This window comes from Symsagittifera roscoffensis, chromosome 5 (assembly GCF_963678635.1).
Source record: "Symsagittifera roscoffensis chromosome 5, txSymRosc1.1, whole genome shotgun sequence".
Classification (NCBI taxonomy): Eukaryota; Metazoa; Xenacoelomorpha; order Acoela; family Convolutidae; genus Symsagittifera; species Symsagittifera roscoffensis.
In genome coordinates, this window is record NC_087066.1 from 60,529,378 (window position 1) to 60,545,788 (window position 16,411).

The 16,411-nt window shown below is 35.3% G+C and overlaps 2 protein-coding genes across 2 annotated transcripts in view; one reads left to right on the forward strand and one right to left on the reverse strand.

Moving 5' to 3' along the window:
- Nucleotides 1-4,224: 4,224 nt before the first annotated feature.
- The window catches only part of LOC134845678 (replication factor C subunit 2-like), a 196,430-nt gene continuing 184,243 nt past the window's right edge, over nucleotides 4,225-16,411 (forward strand). The window contains exon 1 of the mRNA XM_063862722.1: nucleotides 4,225-4,246. The gene's annotated coding sequence lies outside the window, so the exon portion shown is untranslated. The remainder of the gene's footprint in view (nucleotides 4,247-16,411) is intronic.
- On the reverse strand, nucleotides 10,261-11,277 carry LOC134845679 (uncharacterized). The gene is made up of 2 exons (XM_063862723.1): nucleotides 10,994-11,277; nucleotides 10,261-10,573 (listed from the first exon to the last, which is right to left on the reverse strand). The coding sequence occupies exons 1-2, from the start codon at nucleotides 11,256-11,258 to the stop codon at nucleotides 10,455-10,457; spliced, it is 384 nt and encodes a 127-aa protein (XP_063718793.1). The 5' UTR covers nucleotides 11,259-11,277; the 3' UTR covers nucleotides 10,261-10,454.

Genomic DNA, 16,411 nt, shown 5'->3' on the forward strand with positions numbered 1-16,411 from the left:
CAAAAAATGATCTTAGGTGAAATATCTTTTCAAATTTGAGCTCAAGACAACAATACCTTTCGAATGATATTTAAAAAATCCGTCAAAAATGGCTAGTTAAAAAGTCGAAATTTGTCTGAAGAAAAAAAAACCCACCCCGAGCACAAATATTCCGTTACTTTCGTATCGAAAGTCGGAACAATAATATATCTTTAACCGTCCCTTGTCCCACAGTAAAAATAAACAAGACTGCTCGTATCAGGTTTTATTGGTTTATTGAGCAGCAGTAATACATAAAAAATAAATGAAATAAAATAAAATGAAATTTTTTTTTCTAAAATTTGAAATTTTTTTTTAATAAAAATCATCTCCCCACACGCCATATTATAAATTACAAAAAGATAGATTTCGTTCCTTGTAACAAATCAATTATGGCAAATAAGCTTCGTTCAACCAATTTGGAACGATTTATAAGACGGATTGAATCTCCGCTTACGCGTTAGTAGTGCGAATTATATTGCGCGTTAATTGTCCCAAATTGGTCAAATTGGCCAAAATGGCAATCTTTAAACCCTCATAACTTTGCGAAAAATGATCACAGGTGAAATATCTTTTCAAATTTAAGCTCAGGACAACAATACCTTTTGAATGATATAAAAAAATTCCGTCAAAAATGGCTAGTTAAAAAGTCGAATTTTGTCTGAAGAAAAAAAAAACCTACCCCGAGCACAAATATTCTGTTACTTTCGTATCGAAAGTCGGAACAATAAGCCAGAAAACCAAAATGTTACCATTCATCGAGACAACTTCTTTGACATGTTCCGGAAGCTGACTGCTCCGGTTTTCACATATGATACCAAAAATAACGTAGAAACCACGAGTTGCTCATTTCTTTATTCATTTATCAAACGATTACTAGATGGCTTTCATCCGGATTTTATTCCCACCCCACACGCACACAAATTTTGGAAAACAGATCGAAAAACAAAATTGAAAAACAGAAAACGATTTTTTATAGTTTTTTGTTTAAATAGATCTTTTGCGAAGTTACAACTGCGTGATATGTGTACAGGAGCCGGAAAGTATTGTTGTTCTGATTACGATCACCAAACGGTCACAACAAGTATTGACATTCAGCTTGCTAGTTTTGAAAAGCGTCAAAAAAAACTTGTTTCGAGACAAACATTTGCTTTTTTCTTAAGTTTTTGGAATTTTTTTTGAAAAAAAAGTTTTTTTTTTGAATGTTTGTTTTTGCGATAGCACCATGCTAATGTTTTCTAATAAATCAACTGGCTACTTTTGTGATTTAATTGGAATTACATAACAACAGAAAGCTTAGTTTCAAAAACGTTTAAATAGTTTTCTTCCGACGTGTAACTCGATGAAATTGTCTGTGTGTCTATTTGTCTGTGTGTCGATAAAACTTGTACCGAAGTTTAATTTCCCCAGCAAAGAATTGACCACCCAAAATAAAGTTTGAATGCATTGATAAATTAATCGCAAAAGCATCAATACATAAGCTTCAAAACTGAAAACTAGTTTATTTCTCTCAAAAAAATGCAAAAATATTATTTATCAGAGGCGAAGCGGAGGTTCGCACCACTTGCGATACCACACAAACATAAGAGGTCAAAAAACAAGAAAAAGTTTTTAAAAACCTAGACGAACAAAAACTTTAGTAGTCTCAACAGAAGACATTTGAGGGCCCAGCTAAAGCAGGAGCTACATGTTTGAAATTTTACGTATTTATAATTTGCCCAAACCTTAGTTGTGTCTCAAATAAAAATAATTGAGAAGAGTGAAAAAATTGACACTGAAATTTTTCAAAGGACACAAAATTTCTTTTACTAAAAATAAGAATTCGCCGCTTCTGCAGAAAAATTCTCGTAACCTGTTCTTCCGATAGAACTTTTCATCTCAGATTTGATAGAGTAGTTATTAAGAAAATTCAAAAAACTTCTTATAAACGGTACGAAATCCAAAACTTTTTCTTCATAGAGCAGACCGCTCAATTAGAGTAGAATCCCAAAGCCGAATTTTTCGATTGAACACTTGACCTGAGAATTAGCACTTTAGTTTTCGAGTCAAAACAAAACGTTTCCAAAATACTGTCGAAGTTTCAAAACTGACTTTCACGAGGGCCAAAAATTTTTGTATAAAAAAAACTTGGGAGTAGTCGCGTATGCAAAGGGGCTTCTCACAACTCATATTTTGATTTGAACTCAAAATCTCACATATTGCAGGGTAGTTTTCGATGAAACAAAAATTTGAAAAACGGTCAAAAAATCAAAAATTTGACATTTCTGAGTGCGATATTTTTTGTATAAATCTATTGTGAATGGCTGCTAATTCAGGGCAGCTTACCACCATCAGTTATCTCAAGTGAATCCACAATCTCAGATTTGGCAGGCTAGTTTCCGAGAACAATCAAAGAGTTAAAAAAAACGGACAAAAAATAAAAAATTTCACTTTACCCGGGGACATAACTTTGTGAGTAAAATTCTGGAGGTAGCCGCCTTTGCAGTGGAGTTTTCTGAAAACTCGTTCTTTTCATTGAAATCAAAATCTCAGATTTGGGAGGCTAGCTTTTGAGATAAAATGGGTCAATTATTTTCCCTGCAGACTGTTTCGAAGGATGTAGACAGAGGGTTGAAGTACAAAGAGACAAGGATAAAATGCAGGCATACAGGGGAGTAGCTCGTCGTTCCGCTAACACCCGTTTTTGAAAATCGGTTAAAAAAATCTTTAACAAACTCAAACACATTCATTTTCATTACACTTGTAATAAAAATCCTAGACAAACATGCCGAGCAAGACATTTGATTTTTAAATTGGCAACGGAACAAAAATTACCGAGCAGAAATAAAGCTGTAAAGCTGACAATCTTTGAGCAGATACCAGTAGAGCCAAAAAAATTATTTCAGTACAACTTTAAAAAGATTTAAGTCCCCCTGAACCTACAATCAATAAGATAACAAGATACTTGCTTACGGCACAAAACAAATCTGTGACATGGCAGCTAAGCCGACAAAACTTAAGCAGATAAGCTAACGTCCGCCACATCAATTTTACCGGAAAAAAACTTCAATTGCATACACACTTAAAAAAACGTGATGCGAACGGGATTCAAACCCCGGATCTTAGAATGCAAAGGCAATGGCGATACCTCTAGGCCAACTGCGAAGAAACCTCGAAGTTGTTAAGATTCAACGAGAAAGCAAATTAAAAACTTGGAACAAAACTTGTTGACGAGAAAAAGTCTAGTTCCCGATTGAGACACTTGCTTTATCAAGTATAAAAAAATACTAGCGCATAGTTTACAAATTCTAACAGCCCAGAAACTCAAATGCGGCACGACTGTGAGTCTAAATAACAACAACAAAAAATTACGAGAGAACTAAATCATTTTTACTTCAAAATGCTTGGTAGGGACAAAAAAGATCAAAACAATAAAATTTCATTGACAAAAAAAAATATTTCGTTCAATTTGGAGGCCAGTCTGAAAACTCAGAGCTTCGCGTTGATACGTGCAGTTTCTCAAGTCGAAAGATCAATTGCTTCCCAAGCAGGTCTACCATGATCCACGCTCATAGCTTGACTATGAGGCAACAAAACTAAAAAATGCATGTGGGTTCAGTCGTGAGCAAAACGGTTTTCCTCAAAAAACAAACAAAAAAACTCATGTTGGTTCTTTCTCTGAAAAATGAATGGACTTTTTTATTAAAAAGGAGGGAAAACTGAATAAGAGATCTCGCCTCTTTTCAACTTTCAACTCACATTTCGAGATTTGTTTTGTTAGTTGTTTTACGCGTTTTTATGGCTAAAGGCATGATGTCACGATGTACACTATAAAGAAAAAATCGGTTCACCATGATTAGTTTGTTCAATATTCAAAATTTCATTGCGTCAGGAAAAGGTTAAAATAGTTTTTCGAAATTGAAATTCAAACGTGGGAGGGGGCGTGGAAAAGATCCGAGATCTTTTATTGTTCCGACTTTCGATGCGAAACTAACGGAATATTTGTGCTCGGGGTGGGTTTTTTTCTTCAGACAAATTTCGACTTTTTAACTAGCCATTTTTGACGGAATTTTTTTAAATATCATTCGAGAAATATTGTTGTCCTCAGCTCAAATTTGAAAAGATATTTCACCTGTGATTTTTTTTTGTAAAGTTACGGGGGTCAAAATTCAACAAGAAAGCAATTTGAAAACTTGGAGCAACTCATTTGCAAATTTGTTGTGGTAAATTGTTGTGATAAACTTATTAATTAGCACTAGCTGCTATTTGATAAGTTCATTTCAGAGCGCACTGTTCGGCAAATCGGATACTTACGTGGATAGCACTATGCTAAGGGGTTTTAGAGATCCGGTTGATGGTACTCAGCATTTGAACTAGAATAACAAAAGATATATTCACTTCACTTACGTGACGTTGTTGGTTATTAACTCTATCGTTCTCTGCTTTATTTCCGATACTTCTTCTTGATTTATTTTAAAGAGCTAAAATAGAGACAACTGATTTGATTGTCATGGTGGACGGCGATAGTGGACGTGGGCGGTAATCGTTTACCAAGGACTATTATCCTGCGATTGACGAGCTGCTTGATTGTAATCCTGAAGAATTGAATAAGTTTTTCGCCACTGTCATTAAAAGCAATCTCACTTGTTTATTACGCGAAGGCTTGTCCAGGGTGAAGTCCACTACCTTAATTGTCGATTCGATATCTGCGGTAGAAAAATCTATCAAGTCTGTGCCAGTCACCCTTGCTGTCCAAACCGTCATCTCCAACCCCTCTACCTCTGCACAGTCTGAAACTCTCCATAAAGTAGATGAAATCAGAATTCAAGGCATACCTGAGAGCTCATCTCAAATCACAGCAAAACGATTCGAAGCTGATTCGAAACTAGTCACCGTTGTGCTGGAATTTATTGAAAAGGATGCTTCAGGTTGTATTCAAGACGTTTATAGGGCGGGCAAATTGAAACCCAATTCAGGAAAGTCCCGAAGTATCATTGTAAAATTGAATTCAGCGTGGTCTGCTCGCAAGTTATTGAGCAAAGCCTACAAGCTGAAAGACTATTCATCTGCCGTATTCCTTAGTAAGTCCCTCACAAAAACTGGCCAAGAACTTGAAAGAACCCTTCTGAAAAAGCGATTTGAACTTAGCGAATCTGGGCATGACAAAAGTCTCATTAAAATTAGAGATTTAAAACTTTATTTGGATGGCCAAGAGGTTCCAATAAATTCCAATGAAGACGGACTATATTCTGAATTATTTATAGTGTTCTTAAATTGCCCAAGTTTTGTTTCATTAAATAGACGACTACAAGTTGTTAACTTGTTAAATTCGTGGAACTGTGGTATCTTCTGTGCCTCCGAAACGTGGCTGAATGACCCTACCGAATTTAATCACGTTTTTCCTTTCTCTGATTATTTCGTTATTGCTCGATCTGATAGATCAAATGGCGAACACGGGGGTGCTCTTATAGCCATGAAATCTACCTTAAATTCACATTTTGATATCATACCGGTTCATTGCAACTCTAATGTTGGATGCGCTGCTTTACTTTCGAGTTCTTCATATGTTTTATGCATTGCTACAGTATATAATCCTCCTGCATCTTGTAGGTTCAGGCAACCCTGTTCAGAAGTTCAATATTTCCTATCCTTAGTATATTCTGCTTACCGGACGGAATGTTCAAAACTTGGATGTTTAAATAATTATTTCTTACTTGGCGGTGATTTAAACCTACCGGATATTGATTGGCGCATTAGCTTCAGTTCTTCCAGCTTTGACAAGAGTTTGATTGCAATCTTCCAAGATTACAATCTGCAGCAATTGATTCATGAACCAACTCATAATAGTGGGAATATACTTGACATTCTTCTAACTGACCGTTTTCTAGAAAATGAACCTGTTGTCTTTGATTGTGCACTTTCTGATAACCGTGCCGTTGGGGTTACATTTTCAATGCATACAAACGCTGAGTTATTTCCACCATCTTAATCCAGAAGTTCTTTTAATTTCGTTGCTTTTAATAGTTTCCTAGATGCATGCTACGATGCATTAAGTTATCCAAATTTTTTCAACTCTGTTTATGCCTACAATATCAGGTGCAGTGGCACCATCTGCACAGCTGAAACGGAAAAAACGACAACAACTACCTTTTTACTACAGTTCATCTACCGTTCACCTTATTAACAAACTAACTTCAAAGACACGACAATTCCCGGCTTGCGATCATAGTTCTCTGGCACTTGAGCTTGACCGAAACTTAGAACTAGATAAATTATGTTATCTCAACTCATTTGCAAATTTGAATGTTAACAACTGTTTCAAAATTCTCAAGAGCATTTCCAACAAGTTCCTGGCACCTTACATTGGGGGTCATTTAAAGCTCGCACCATTTTAGAAAAACCCAATTTATTTAATCGCTTTTTCGCTTCAGTCTTCAAACCCTCCTGTTCGGTCGATGTGTTACAGCTCTATACTTGTTCGTCAGTTTCGTTAACTTCCATTGATATCTCTTTCGATAAAATTCTCAACTTCTTAAGCTCTGCTGATGATTCATCCTCAGTTTGCTGTGATAATGTACCTGCTGCATTTCTAAGGTACTGCTCTAATCAACTGTGTCCCTTGGTTATTGCGCTTTACGAGAATATTTTGAAGCACAAAGCCTGATGCTTGAAAAACTGCGTATGTTTCACCTCTTCATAAGAAAGAAAGTTACACTGATGTTACCAATTATCGGCCAATCAGCTTATTACCGAAATTATCACTAGGTCTAGAATGAGTTTTATTTGATCATGTTTATTTGAAAATCCGGTACAAAGTTTCGTCATCGCAATATGGGTTCATGTTTCGGCGTTTAACTGTAACTCAATTTTTGAGTTTTTGTGATAATATTTTTGAAGGTCATGATCAGGGTCTTTTTACTACCGTGTTTTATGCTGACATAAAGAAAGGTTTCGATTCAGTGCGACATAAACGGCTGCTTTATAAACTTGCGTCATATGGCCTTGATCATGATTTCCTAGAACTTCTACATAGTTATTTATCCAATCGCTACCAGCGTGTGCACATAGATGGCATGCTATCTGAAATTGTCTCAGTGACAAGTGGGGTGCCCCAAGGTAGCATTTTAGGGCCTTTATTATTCTTACTGTTTGTAAACGATCTTCCCTCAACCCTTAGCACCTCTCCTTTTCTCTTTGCTGATGATCTCAAATACTGCAGCGTAAACTCTACTTCCTTACAGACTGACTTGTTCGCTCTACAGCGGTGGTGCACTGAAAATTTTCTTGATTTACATCCAGAGAAGTGCAAAATACTCTCATTTTTTCACTGTTCCATAACGACTCTCTATATCGGTAATACTTTGCTTGATAGCATTCAAAGTTTTAAAGACCTTGGTGTTATTTTTACTTCGAATTTAGGTTGATCCCTCCACGTTGTTGACAAAATTTCGAAGTGCTATAAGGTCTTCTTTATGCTGAAAAGAAATGTTCCGATGAGTGCATCTAGATCACTCAAAATTAATTTATACAAAACTTGTATTCTCTCCATTTTATCTTATGCATCTCCATTTTGGTCCGCAAGCAAAACAGATCTTCAGAAGTTGGAGTCTTTAAATAAGCGTTGCATTAAGTGGATTGGCATGACTGGTGATTATAATTCTACACTCTTGAACTTGAATATTTACCCTATCTCCTATAAGTTAGAGATAAGTGATTTACTCCTTTTCCATCGACTTTTCCACGGGAAATATGTCCTGAATATTTTCAATTACGTTACCCTTTCAGAATCTTGTTCGTCGTTGCGGAGCTCAAATTACTGCATGTTTGTTTTGAAAAATCGAAGATATTTGAAGACGAGAAATTTTTATTTTGATCGAGTTGTAAGGTTGGTAAATCACCTGAAAATTGATGCTCGTGATTCATTTTGTGAATGGAAAAGGAAAATTCACCTTTTCTACAAGAGCAAGCTTCAAACTTACAATGAAAAAGTGAGCTGTACGAGGTCGGAAAAATGTATTTGCCTGTATTGTCGTTCTTAATATCTTTTTTCAAAAATATAAACTATTTCTATTATTGCTGTTAAGTTTTGTAAATTGTAAGATTATTTTGTAAATGCCCCAAGGGGTAAATTAAGTCCTTCTCTCTCTCTCTCTCTCTCTCTCTCTCTCTCTCTTTCTCTCTCTCTCTCTCTCTCTCTCTCTCTTAAAGATTGCCATACTGGCCAATTTGGGACAATTAACGCGCGATCTATTTCGCGCTATTAACGCGTAGGCTGAGAGTTAATCCGTCTTAGAAATCGTTCCAAATTGGTTGAAAGAACCTTTTCTGCCATAATTGATTTGTTACAAGAAGCGAAATCTATCATTTTGTACTTTATATGGCGTGTGGGGGATGATTTTCATAAAAAATTTCAAATTAAAAAAAATTTCATTTTGTTTTATTACATTTATTTTCCTAATGTTATTACTGCTCCATAAGCCTTAAAAGTCAGTCGGAACATTCAAGGCTTCGCCCTTCTACGAGCAGTCTTGTTTGAATTTCAAAATGTTCACGAGTGTAGAAGTTTATGCCATTTTAATACAGAGACGATGTTGCACATAAAAATCCTATACGCCACTTTAAATAATTACTCCATGTTTTGATTTCAACAGTGATTGAAGCTTTTATCATCTTGTTTGACGCTTACTTTGTACTTATTTTAACCACCTAAATTGACAATTTTGATTTCAGAAAAAAAACAGGTTATTCTCTTTAAAGATTTTTGTTTTTAAAATTTTTGGTACGATACCGTCCGGCCTACTTCTGTTCGTAGATTTGGAATAAAATTACACAACCGAAAACTCAGTTATGAAAAGCGCACAAAAAACCGTTTTTAGGACATTTAAATCCACAATGTGGCTTCCTTCTACAAATTTGCGCTCTTTGATGACTTTCCCAGCAAAAAAATTGACCCTCTGGGTAACAAATTAAAAGATTGTAAAAAGCATATTAAAGGCATCAATGCCAAAACTCGAAAATGAAAAGAAGTTCAGTTTGTTGGTACTAATCATAGAACCTAAGCTCCAATAAAAAGTGTGACTACTTTTTCTGTGGAAAATCAACGTTTATTGAAAGATTCTAAGGGAAAAACGATATTTCAAAAAATAAATAGCGCGTAGCCGGCGAACTGAAAGAATTCCCTAAAATCAACTGCGACAAGCTGATTGTTCCCAGAACAAATAACCAGAAATCAAATATATCACTTTGCTTTTCATATTTCGGACTGGCGCAAAAAATGTTGGAAAAATGTTGAAAAAATTCTGGAAAAACTCGTATGTTGATCAATTAACCCAAGGATAAAGGGAATTCATTAAAAAACTTCGAAAACTGAATAAGAGAAGTTTCACTCAATTCCAACTTAACCGGTGTGTATCATAGAACCTTCCAATAGATAATTTACGAATCTTCTGGCACCATCCAAAATTCTTGATAATCACATTTCAATGGGTAAATTAATTATCCCGCTGGAAATTCTAAACATTAATATCTGCTTTCCTTTCGAAACTCGAAGACGTACACGTTTTTTAGCGCCACTTCCGATTTTATAATTGAAGAGCGCAATCTGCCTACCTTTTACCAAATGAACTTGAATTGAACTCGAAAAGTGCATACAAGTGCTCAAAAGCGTTCATAAAAGCTTTAATATGAATGAAGTGATAAGAGCATTTTAAGGCTCTTCCTGAAAAAAAAATCATCAAGACCTATATAAGTGAAAATCACTTCGTTCATTAACACTTCATACCCAATCTTAAACTATTTGCACGTGAGTTCGTTTGCTGGTACTCGTTAAGAAGTATGGTCCCGGGTTATTGATGAGGCCCATTCAAAGGCTCGTTCAGAAGAGTGGTCCCTCCAGAACACTAGAAATCTACTTCAAGTGGCTGAAAACAAAAAGGAAACTTGCAAACAGTTCTTCATTATATTTACCACTAAAGTCCTCAATGAAACGAAATTATCAAACATATCAATTCGCTGGCATAGCTTAAAAACTACCTTCAACTACTTTTTGTTGTCGTTTTTATAGAACCATTGGTAGCTTTTCGAGACCACACTCCTGAAAACGAGGTCTTTAATGTCACCATGCTTCTTAACGAGCATTCCATTATCAGGCAGGAGGACTAGCTGGACCATATCTTTCATGACAAAAAAGTTGGATCACCGATTAACTTATTTTTTTTATATCACACATCAAAGATAGTTAATGACACGATATTCACAAAAAAATGGGAAAACGAATTTTCAACTTGTAAAAATTGCTTCACAAAATCAAACGTTGTTTATCAGTTGTATTATATTTTAAATTGTTTATCTTCACATTGAGCACGTTAACTTCATATTGAGCACCAGTCACTGATCAGCAACCGGGAAGCCACAATCGATTGTTCCTCGCATAAGATAGAGATCTTTTGTTAGATGTGTCAACTGCCAAACTCGTGAACCAAATTTTTGAGATTTCTCTCCATCGACTCAATGAGGATGTCTTTCTTGGCTATTTCCGCCTTGATAGCCTCCATTTCAGCTTCGTCCGATCCACGCGCTGGAACAATAAAACAAACAAATATACTTCACTGGAAACTTTATCAAATGGAAAACTCGAGCCTTTTTGAATTAGAACTGAAACGACTTCTTTCCCCGTAATTGAGAAATCAACACTATCACCTGTGTTTAATTCCATGCACCTATTTTTGGCTCACCTGCCATATTTCAGGTGTGAAAATTTATTCAATTTGAGAGCGCAGCGTGAGCCTGAAAACGTTTTTTTTTAAATTATGTTAAGAGTTATCATTACAAGATTTTTCGAAACATTTGCAATAAGTAGCCTGCGAAGACTATATCTGCAAGCAAATTAAGGAGTATTGGTTATTGTTGGCAACTGAATTCGGAAAATCAATCTCCTCCACCCCCAAAAAAGGTAAGAAAACATTGAAAAGTCTATATATGTGCTTGATACACTCACCTTCAATGCTGGCCAACATTCGACATCTCAGAAAATAGACTTCCAACTGAAGAAGAGCCGAGTTGAAATCAGAGGCCACAGAAGAAGCGAAGTCTCTCGAAGACGTCAAATCCAACGAAGGCGGCTGTTGGCTCATTGTGTGACTAGCACTATGGTGTGAATGGTGGTGACTTGATGAGGTTGAGCTGTAGGGAAGCGAAAAAGTGAGCTTCAGGCATTTCTCCAAAACTTGCAGCGATTCTTCAAAGGTCAAATTTGAAGTCATCCCAACTTTGTGACAAAAACTAACTGAAATTAGACAAATGCTGATCATAGACAATGGAACAATGAAAAGAGCAACAGCATAAATGAAGAAAAAGCAAATCTAAGCGGAATCTGAGCAACACAGAAAGAGAAATTAACTAGAAATAGCCGTTACATAGTAGTTATTGCGGAAGACTTTTAAGCTCCTAGGACATAAAAATCTGAATTTTACCCAGTTGAGAAGGGAGAACAAAAACGAAGCCGAGAGATTCAATAGAACGATACAATCTTCACAAATAACTTCAGCAAAAATGACCTACAAAAAAAGCATTTTGGACACAAGCGCATAAAAACTTGAATTTTCCCAATCTCAGAGCCATTGACGCACATCCATTGAAGAAGTGCAAGAAAAACTAAATTGATCAAGTTTCGTAGAAGGTTAGTTGGACGAAAAAATCAAAACCAACTTTTTTTACCGTTGGAAATCTATATTTCAGAAAAACTTCGAAATCCGCCAGCACACTTAGTTGACAGAGAGCAGACAAAAACACGCACTGAAAACAATAAGCTGATTTATTGGGCTATCTTACGGTGGTGCGATTCAACCTTAAGCAAACTCGTTTTTTAAAATCTTTGGAACTCTAAATCTTACCGAAAACTTTAAATTCCATACATAAAAGCAAGGATAGCCGGTAACTGCACAAATAGCACATAAAACCATAGTCTTTTTAAATACCAAAAAATAGTGTGATTTTTTCTGGGTGGTGTTAAAAACACCTGAATGAAAAACACGAACTTAGTTATCAGCAAATAAGACAACAATTTTTGAAAAAAAAATGACTAGACAAACAAAAAAATCATTAAAATAAGCGATCAAAACTTGCAAACTTTTTTGCAAAATTTTTTTGAATTTTTGATTTTCAATGGTTGGAAAAAAAGATTGATTGCGAAAGTTGTTTATTGTACCGCATTCACCAAAAAACACCCCACTGACAAAATATCTTCCAAAACCAAGCAAAAAGATGCAGATAGTTTAATTAAGGTTCAAAAAAAATTGAACGAAAAATAACACTTTTTATTGCTAGCTACATTATCATTGACAGTTTTGACATTTGTATCTTTACCGCATCCATTGTTGAAAAAGAAAACAATTTGAACATAGCCGGCAGGATTTGAAATTTTTCTGAGCATTTAATTGAACTATCAAAGAAAAACTATTTCACGTTGAAGCTTTTTGAACTTCAGGAAATTTTAATTATTGGCACTTTATCTGAAAGTTGTTCCATTGAGAGAAAACTGGATCAATAAGAAGTTAGTTTTTTTCTTCTTTTTTAGCAATTTGAACGTCAAACCGCGAAAAATCAAAACGACAGTCAACAAAACATTTTCCCGCAAAACTGAGCGTGACTTTTTTCCTGACTCAATAGCTAAAAAATGGCAGTTCAAAACCCCAGAAAAAGTACTCAACCACGCGTCACGATTGTCTGAAAATACTGAAAACAGGATGGGCCAAACAAACGAGGATATCACTCATGTGAACAAAAACGCCAAGGATAGCCAACTGCTGCGCAAGTAACACAGAACGTTCCAACCACATTAAAAAAACGTCTTTTTTGTTCCGACTATTTGAAAAATGTGGCGGAACTTTGTATTCGGTTGTGGTTTAGTTTTTTTGTCTTCCAAAATTAATCATCGGAATGGTTCGCGTGATGCAGGCTTAGATTAACTTATTTATGCTTAATTTAAGCCTTGAAAACTTAAGATTTTTTGAGTAAAGTTTATTTTTGGAGTTTTTAGCGCCAATTCGGGAATCAACAGTTTCAAAATTCAAAAACTTTCCGCAAAAGTTTTAGAAAATTTTTTTGAAACTTTTTTACGATCTTTTTTTCGTTTTACTATTCACTTTTCTACAAAAACTGTTTTCCAATTTGGCTGTTTAACGTTGACTGTCGAATTTGGCTGTTTTACGACTGTCGAAGACTAATGTTCGGAACATTCTGTTCTACTTGCACAGTAACGGCTATCCTTGTTTAAAACACAGAATCGAGGCTGCGCTTTGCAAACACTTGCGAGAATACGACCAAAAAGCAGCTCTATTAAGTGAAAAAAGAAAGTAGAAATAAGCCTCGAACTAGCAAAAATTCGGCTTCATGTAGGATTCGAATCTGCGACATACTGCAATCAAGAAATTTTGAGTCTTACGCTCTATCCACTCAGCCACGCAAGCTTAACAACCCACAAACACTAGTCACCCATAAAGCAGCTACATATGCTAATAATTTGCCAATGCGATTGAGCAAGTGGCACCAAAAACGAATAGACTCAATTTTGCAAGTAATAATTTGGAATATAACAAACTGAAGGGATCCACACTAACTTTCAATGTAACAAATCTGAAAGCATAAAGCCATATTATGTATAAATTAATCTCAATATATCTTGCAAATTTTTAAAATGCATAATTTATACAATTTTTTGAAATGCATAATTTATACATAATGTGGCTTTATGCTTTGCTAGCTATATTGAGTCAGAAAATTTCTGAATTCGAGTTTTCATTATTGTTGTTGTTTGGAACCAATCACTTCTTTCGGCTCGTTTGATAAATTAAATATACATCAACTGTGTTAACTTAATACTATTCGAATGTCAAAGCCCATGCTAAGAAAAAGCTGTAAAGGTGCCCCAAAATGGAACCAATATTTGCGACTTAGCTTAAAAAAAAGAAGGTTCTTACTAATACACTAGCTTCGCAAGTGTAATTAGAGTTGTTTTATGCGTGATGTGACGAGAGAACTATATTCACGCGTGAAACGTTCGTGAAATAGCTATAGATGACAACAGTTGTCTTCAAAAATGAAAAACAAACATAAAAATTTCTATATGAGTAATATATAATTTCTACAAAAAACTTTCTACAGTCGTCTAGATAATCGAACAAAGGACATTAGTGCTTTGAAATGATAAAATATACGAAAAATTTTAATATCAAACAATCTCTAAATACAAAACGGTCTGGATACAATTAAATCGATCTAGCACTCAATATGATTGAACATCTGATAACTAAAAATATTTATGTACATAAATTTAGGTTCTTTCGAAAAGGAATGCGTTTTCTTTGAACACGTCCGTTATCGTTCGTCTTTGCTGCTCCAATTCGGGAGATAAGCCCCAGAAATTTTCTCCTTCGAAGTAGTCTACCATTCTGAAACCCATGCGTCCGAGGGCAGTGCACACATAGTGTAGTGGAATGAAATGCGGAGGTCCTTTGTTCATGCTATGCTCGTATAGTGCAGACAAGTATCTGAGAAATAATCTATGATATCTATATTTAAAAAGACAAATTTTTCTTTCAAACGCGGTTGATTTTGCATTCGCGAAAGCGAAAGAAGAGCCATATAATTTCTTCAAAGAAATTTTTACACATTTGACATAAATGGTTACCACCTGTAAAAATTACAGTTAAGACCATTCTAGTTAGTTAGTTAAGATCATTTATCCACGAGGGATAGGACCAACATACGAGCTGTACAGCCCATCACGGCGAACCGCTGTTGTGCCCCTGCTTAAGAACTACATGCAATTTTTTTGGTTATTTTTCTCAGAGTTATTTTTCTCATAGTTCAAAAGAAATGGCGTAGATATGTTCAGAGCAGGGTTGGCAAATTTTAAAACGGAATTTTAAAAACGTTTAAAACAATGCCATTATTGCTGTGTTTTAAAACACCGCGACAAAAGCACTTCTTTGCATTAGCCCCCGGTCCTGCTCAGTGCAAGACCAACCGTGATGGAGAGAGATGCCATCCATTTCGCCGCAGCCGGTCCCACCTTGAGGAGGCGGATGACTCTGGGACCCCTGCAACCGTGACCGAACTGGGACTCGAACACATAACCCTCGTGTTGAAAGACATGTGCCTAACCCACTCGGCCACGGCTGCTCAAGACCACCTTTTAACAAGTCAGCCGCTTTAAAATTGTTTATTTTTGCCGGCAGATGTAAAGTTTGCAGCTAATGTTTTGCAACCGATGTTCGGGGGTCAAAAATTGAACCAATCTGCTATGAAAAAAAAAACGTGGAGTATATTTTAAAAAAATTGCCCCAAAGCTCGAAATGAACCTGTTTCATTATTCAGCGGGTACAAATTTTCTTGCAGAAAAACTGTTTTAAAACGTTTGAAATGTTGAAAACAGAGGATTTAAAACTGTTTTGAAACAGTTTTCTTAGAAGAAAATTTGTACCAGCTGAATAATGAAACAGGTTCGTTTCGGGCTTTGGGGCAATTTTCAAAACATACACCACGTTTTTTTCAGAGGACCTCCCACTTCATTACACACTACACTATGTGTGCACTGCCCTCGGACGCATGGGTTTCGCAACACTTGCGATGCAAAAAAACTTATTGTGCTAGAAAATGAAGAAAATAAAAAAAAACAAAGTCAAAAAAATTCTGAAAAGTTATGTTGAAAACAACTTGAAATAACTTGACAAAAGTTGATAAATTACAGCTACAAAAACTTCATATTTGCATCACATGAAGTTTAAAATAGCCCTTAAAAAATTACGAGCGGCAACAAAGTTTGGGTCGACACCTATTGAGCCGAAAACAAAACTGTTGTCATAAAAAATTTCATTAAATTTGAAAGTTTTCACGACCCATTCGAACTGAAAAACATAATGCCATATATATATATATATATATATATATATATATATATATATATATATATATATATATATATATATATATATCTTGCCCTCGAAATTACGCAAAATAAGTTGACTAAGTAGATATAACATAAAGTGACAGTGTTTGAACCTTCAAAAAAAGAAAAAATCTCAAAATCAGACATGGTAAATTTACAAACTTGTCAAGTTTCAGTTATAGTAAGAACTGGTTAAATTGAGAAAAACCCATGCTTTAAAAAGTAATTAAATAAGAACCCTACCAGATAAAAAAAATTGGCGGATTTTTTAAAAAGATAAGTACAACCTGAAATGGGCTTGAACTAATTACTAGCTAAGTGATAGTACTTTCATTTGAATTTTCAAGAAATTGAGTATGTCAGATGAAAGATCCTCTAGAAGTGACGATCCTGTAGACAAAGTTTACGGGAAAAAGCCTAGTACCCGATAACAACACCCTTGCTTATCGCAAGGGTGAAAATACGATG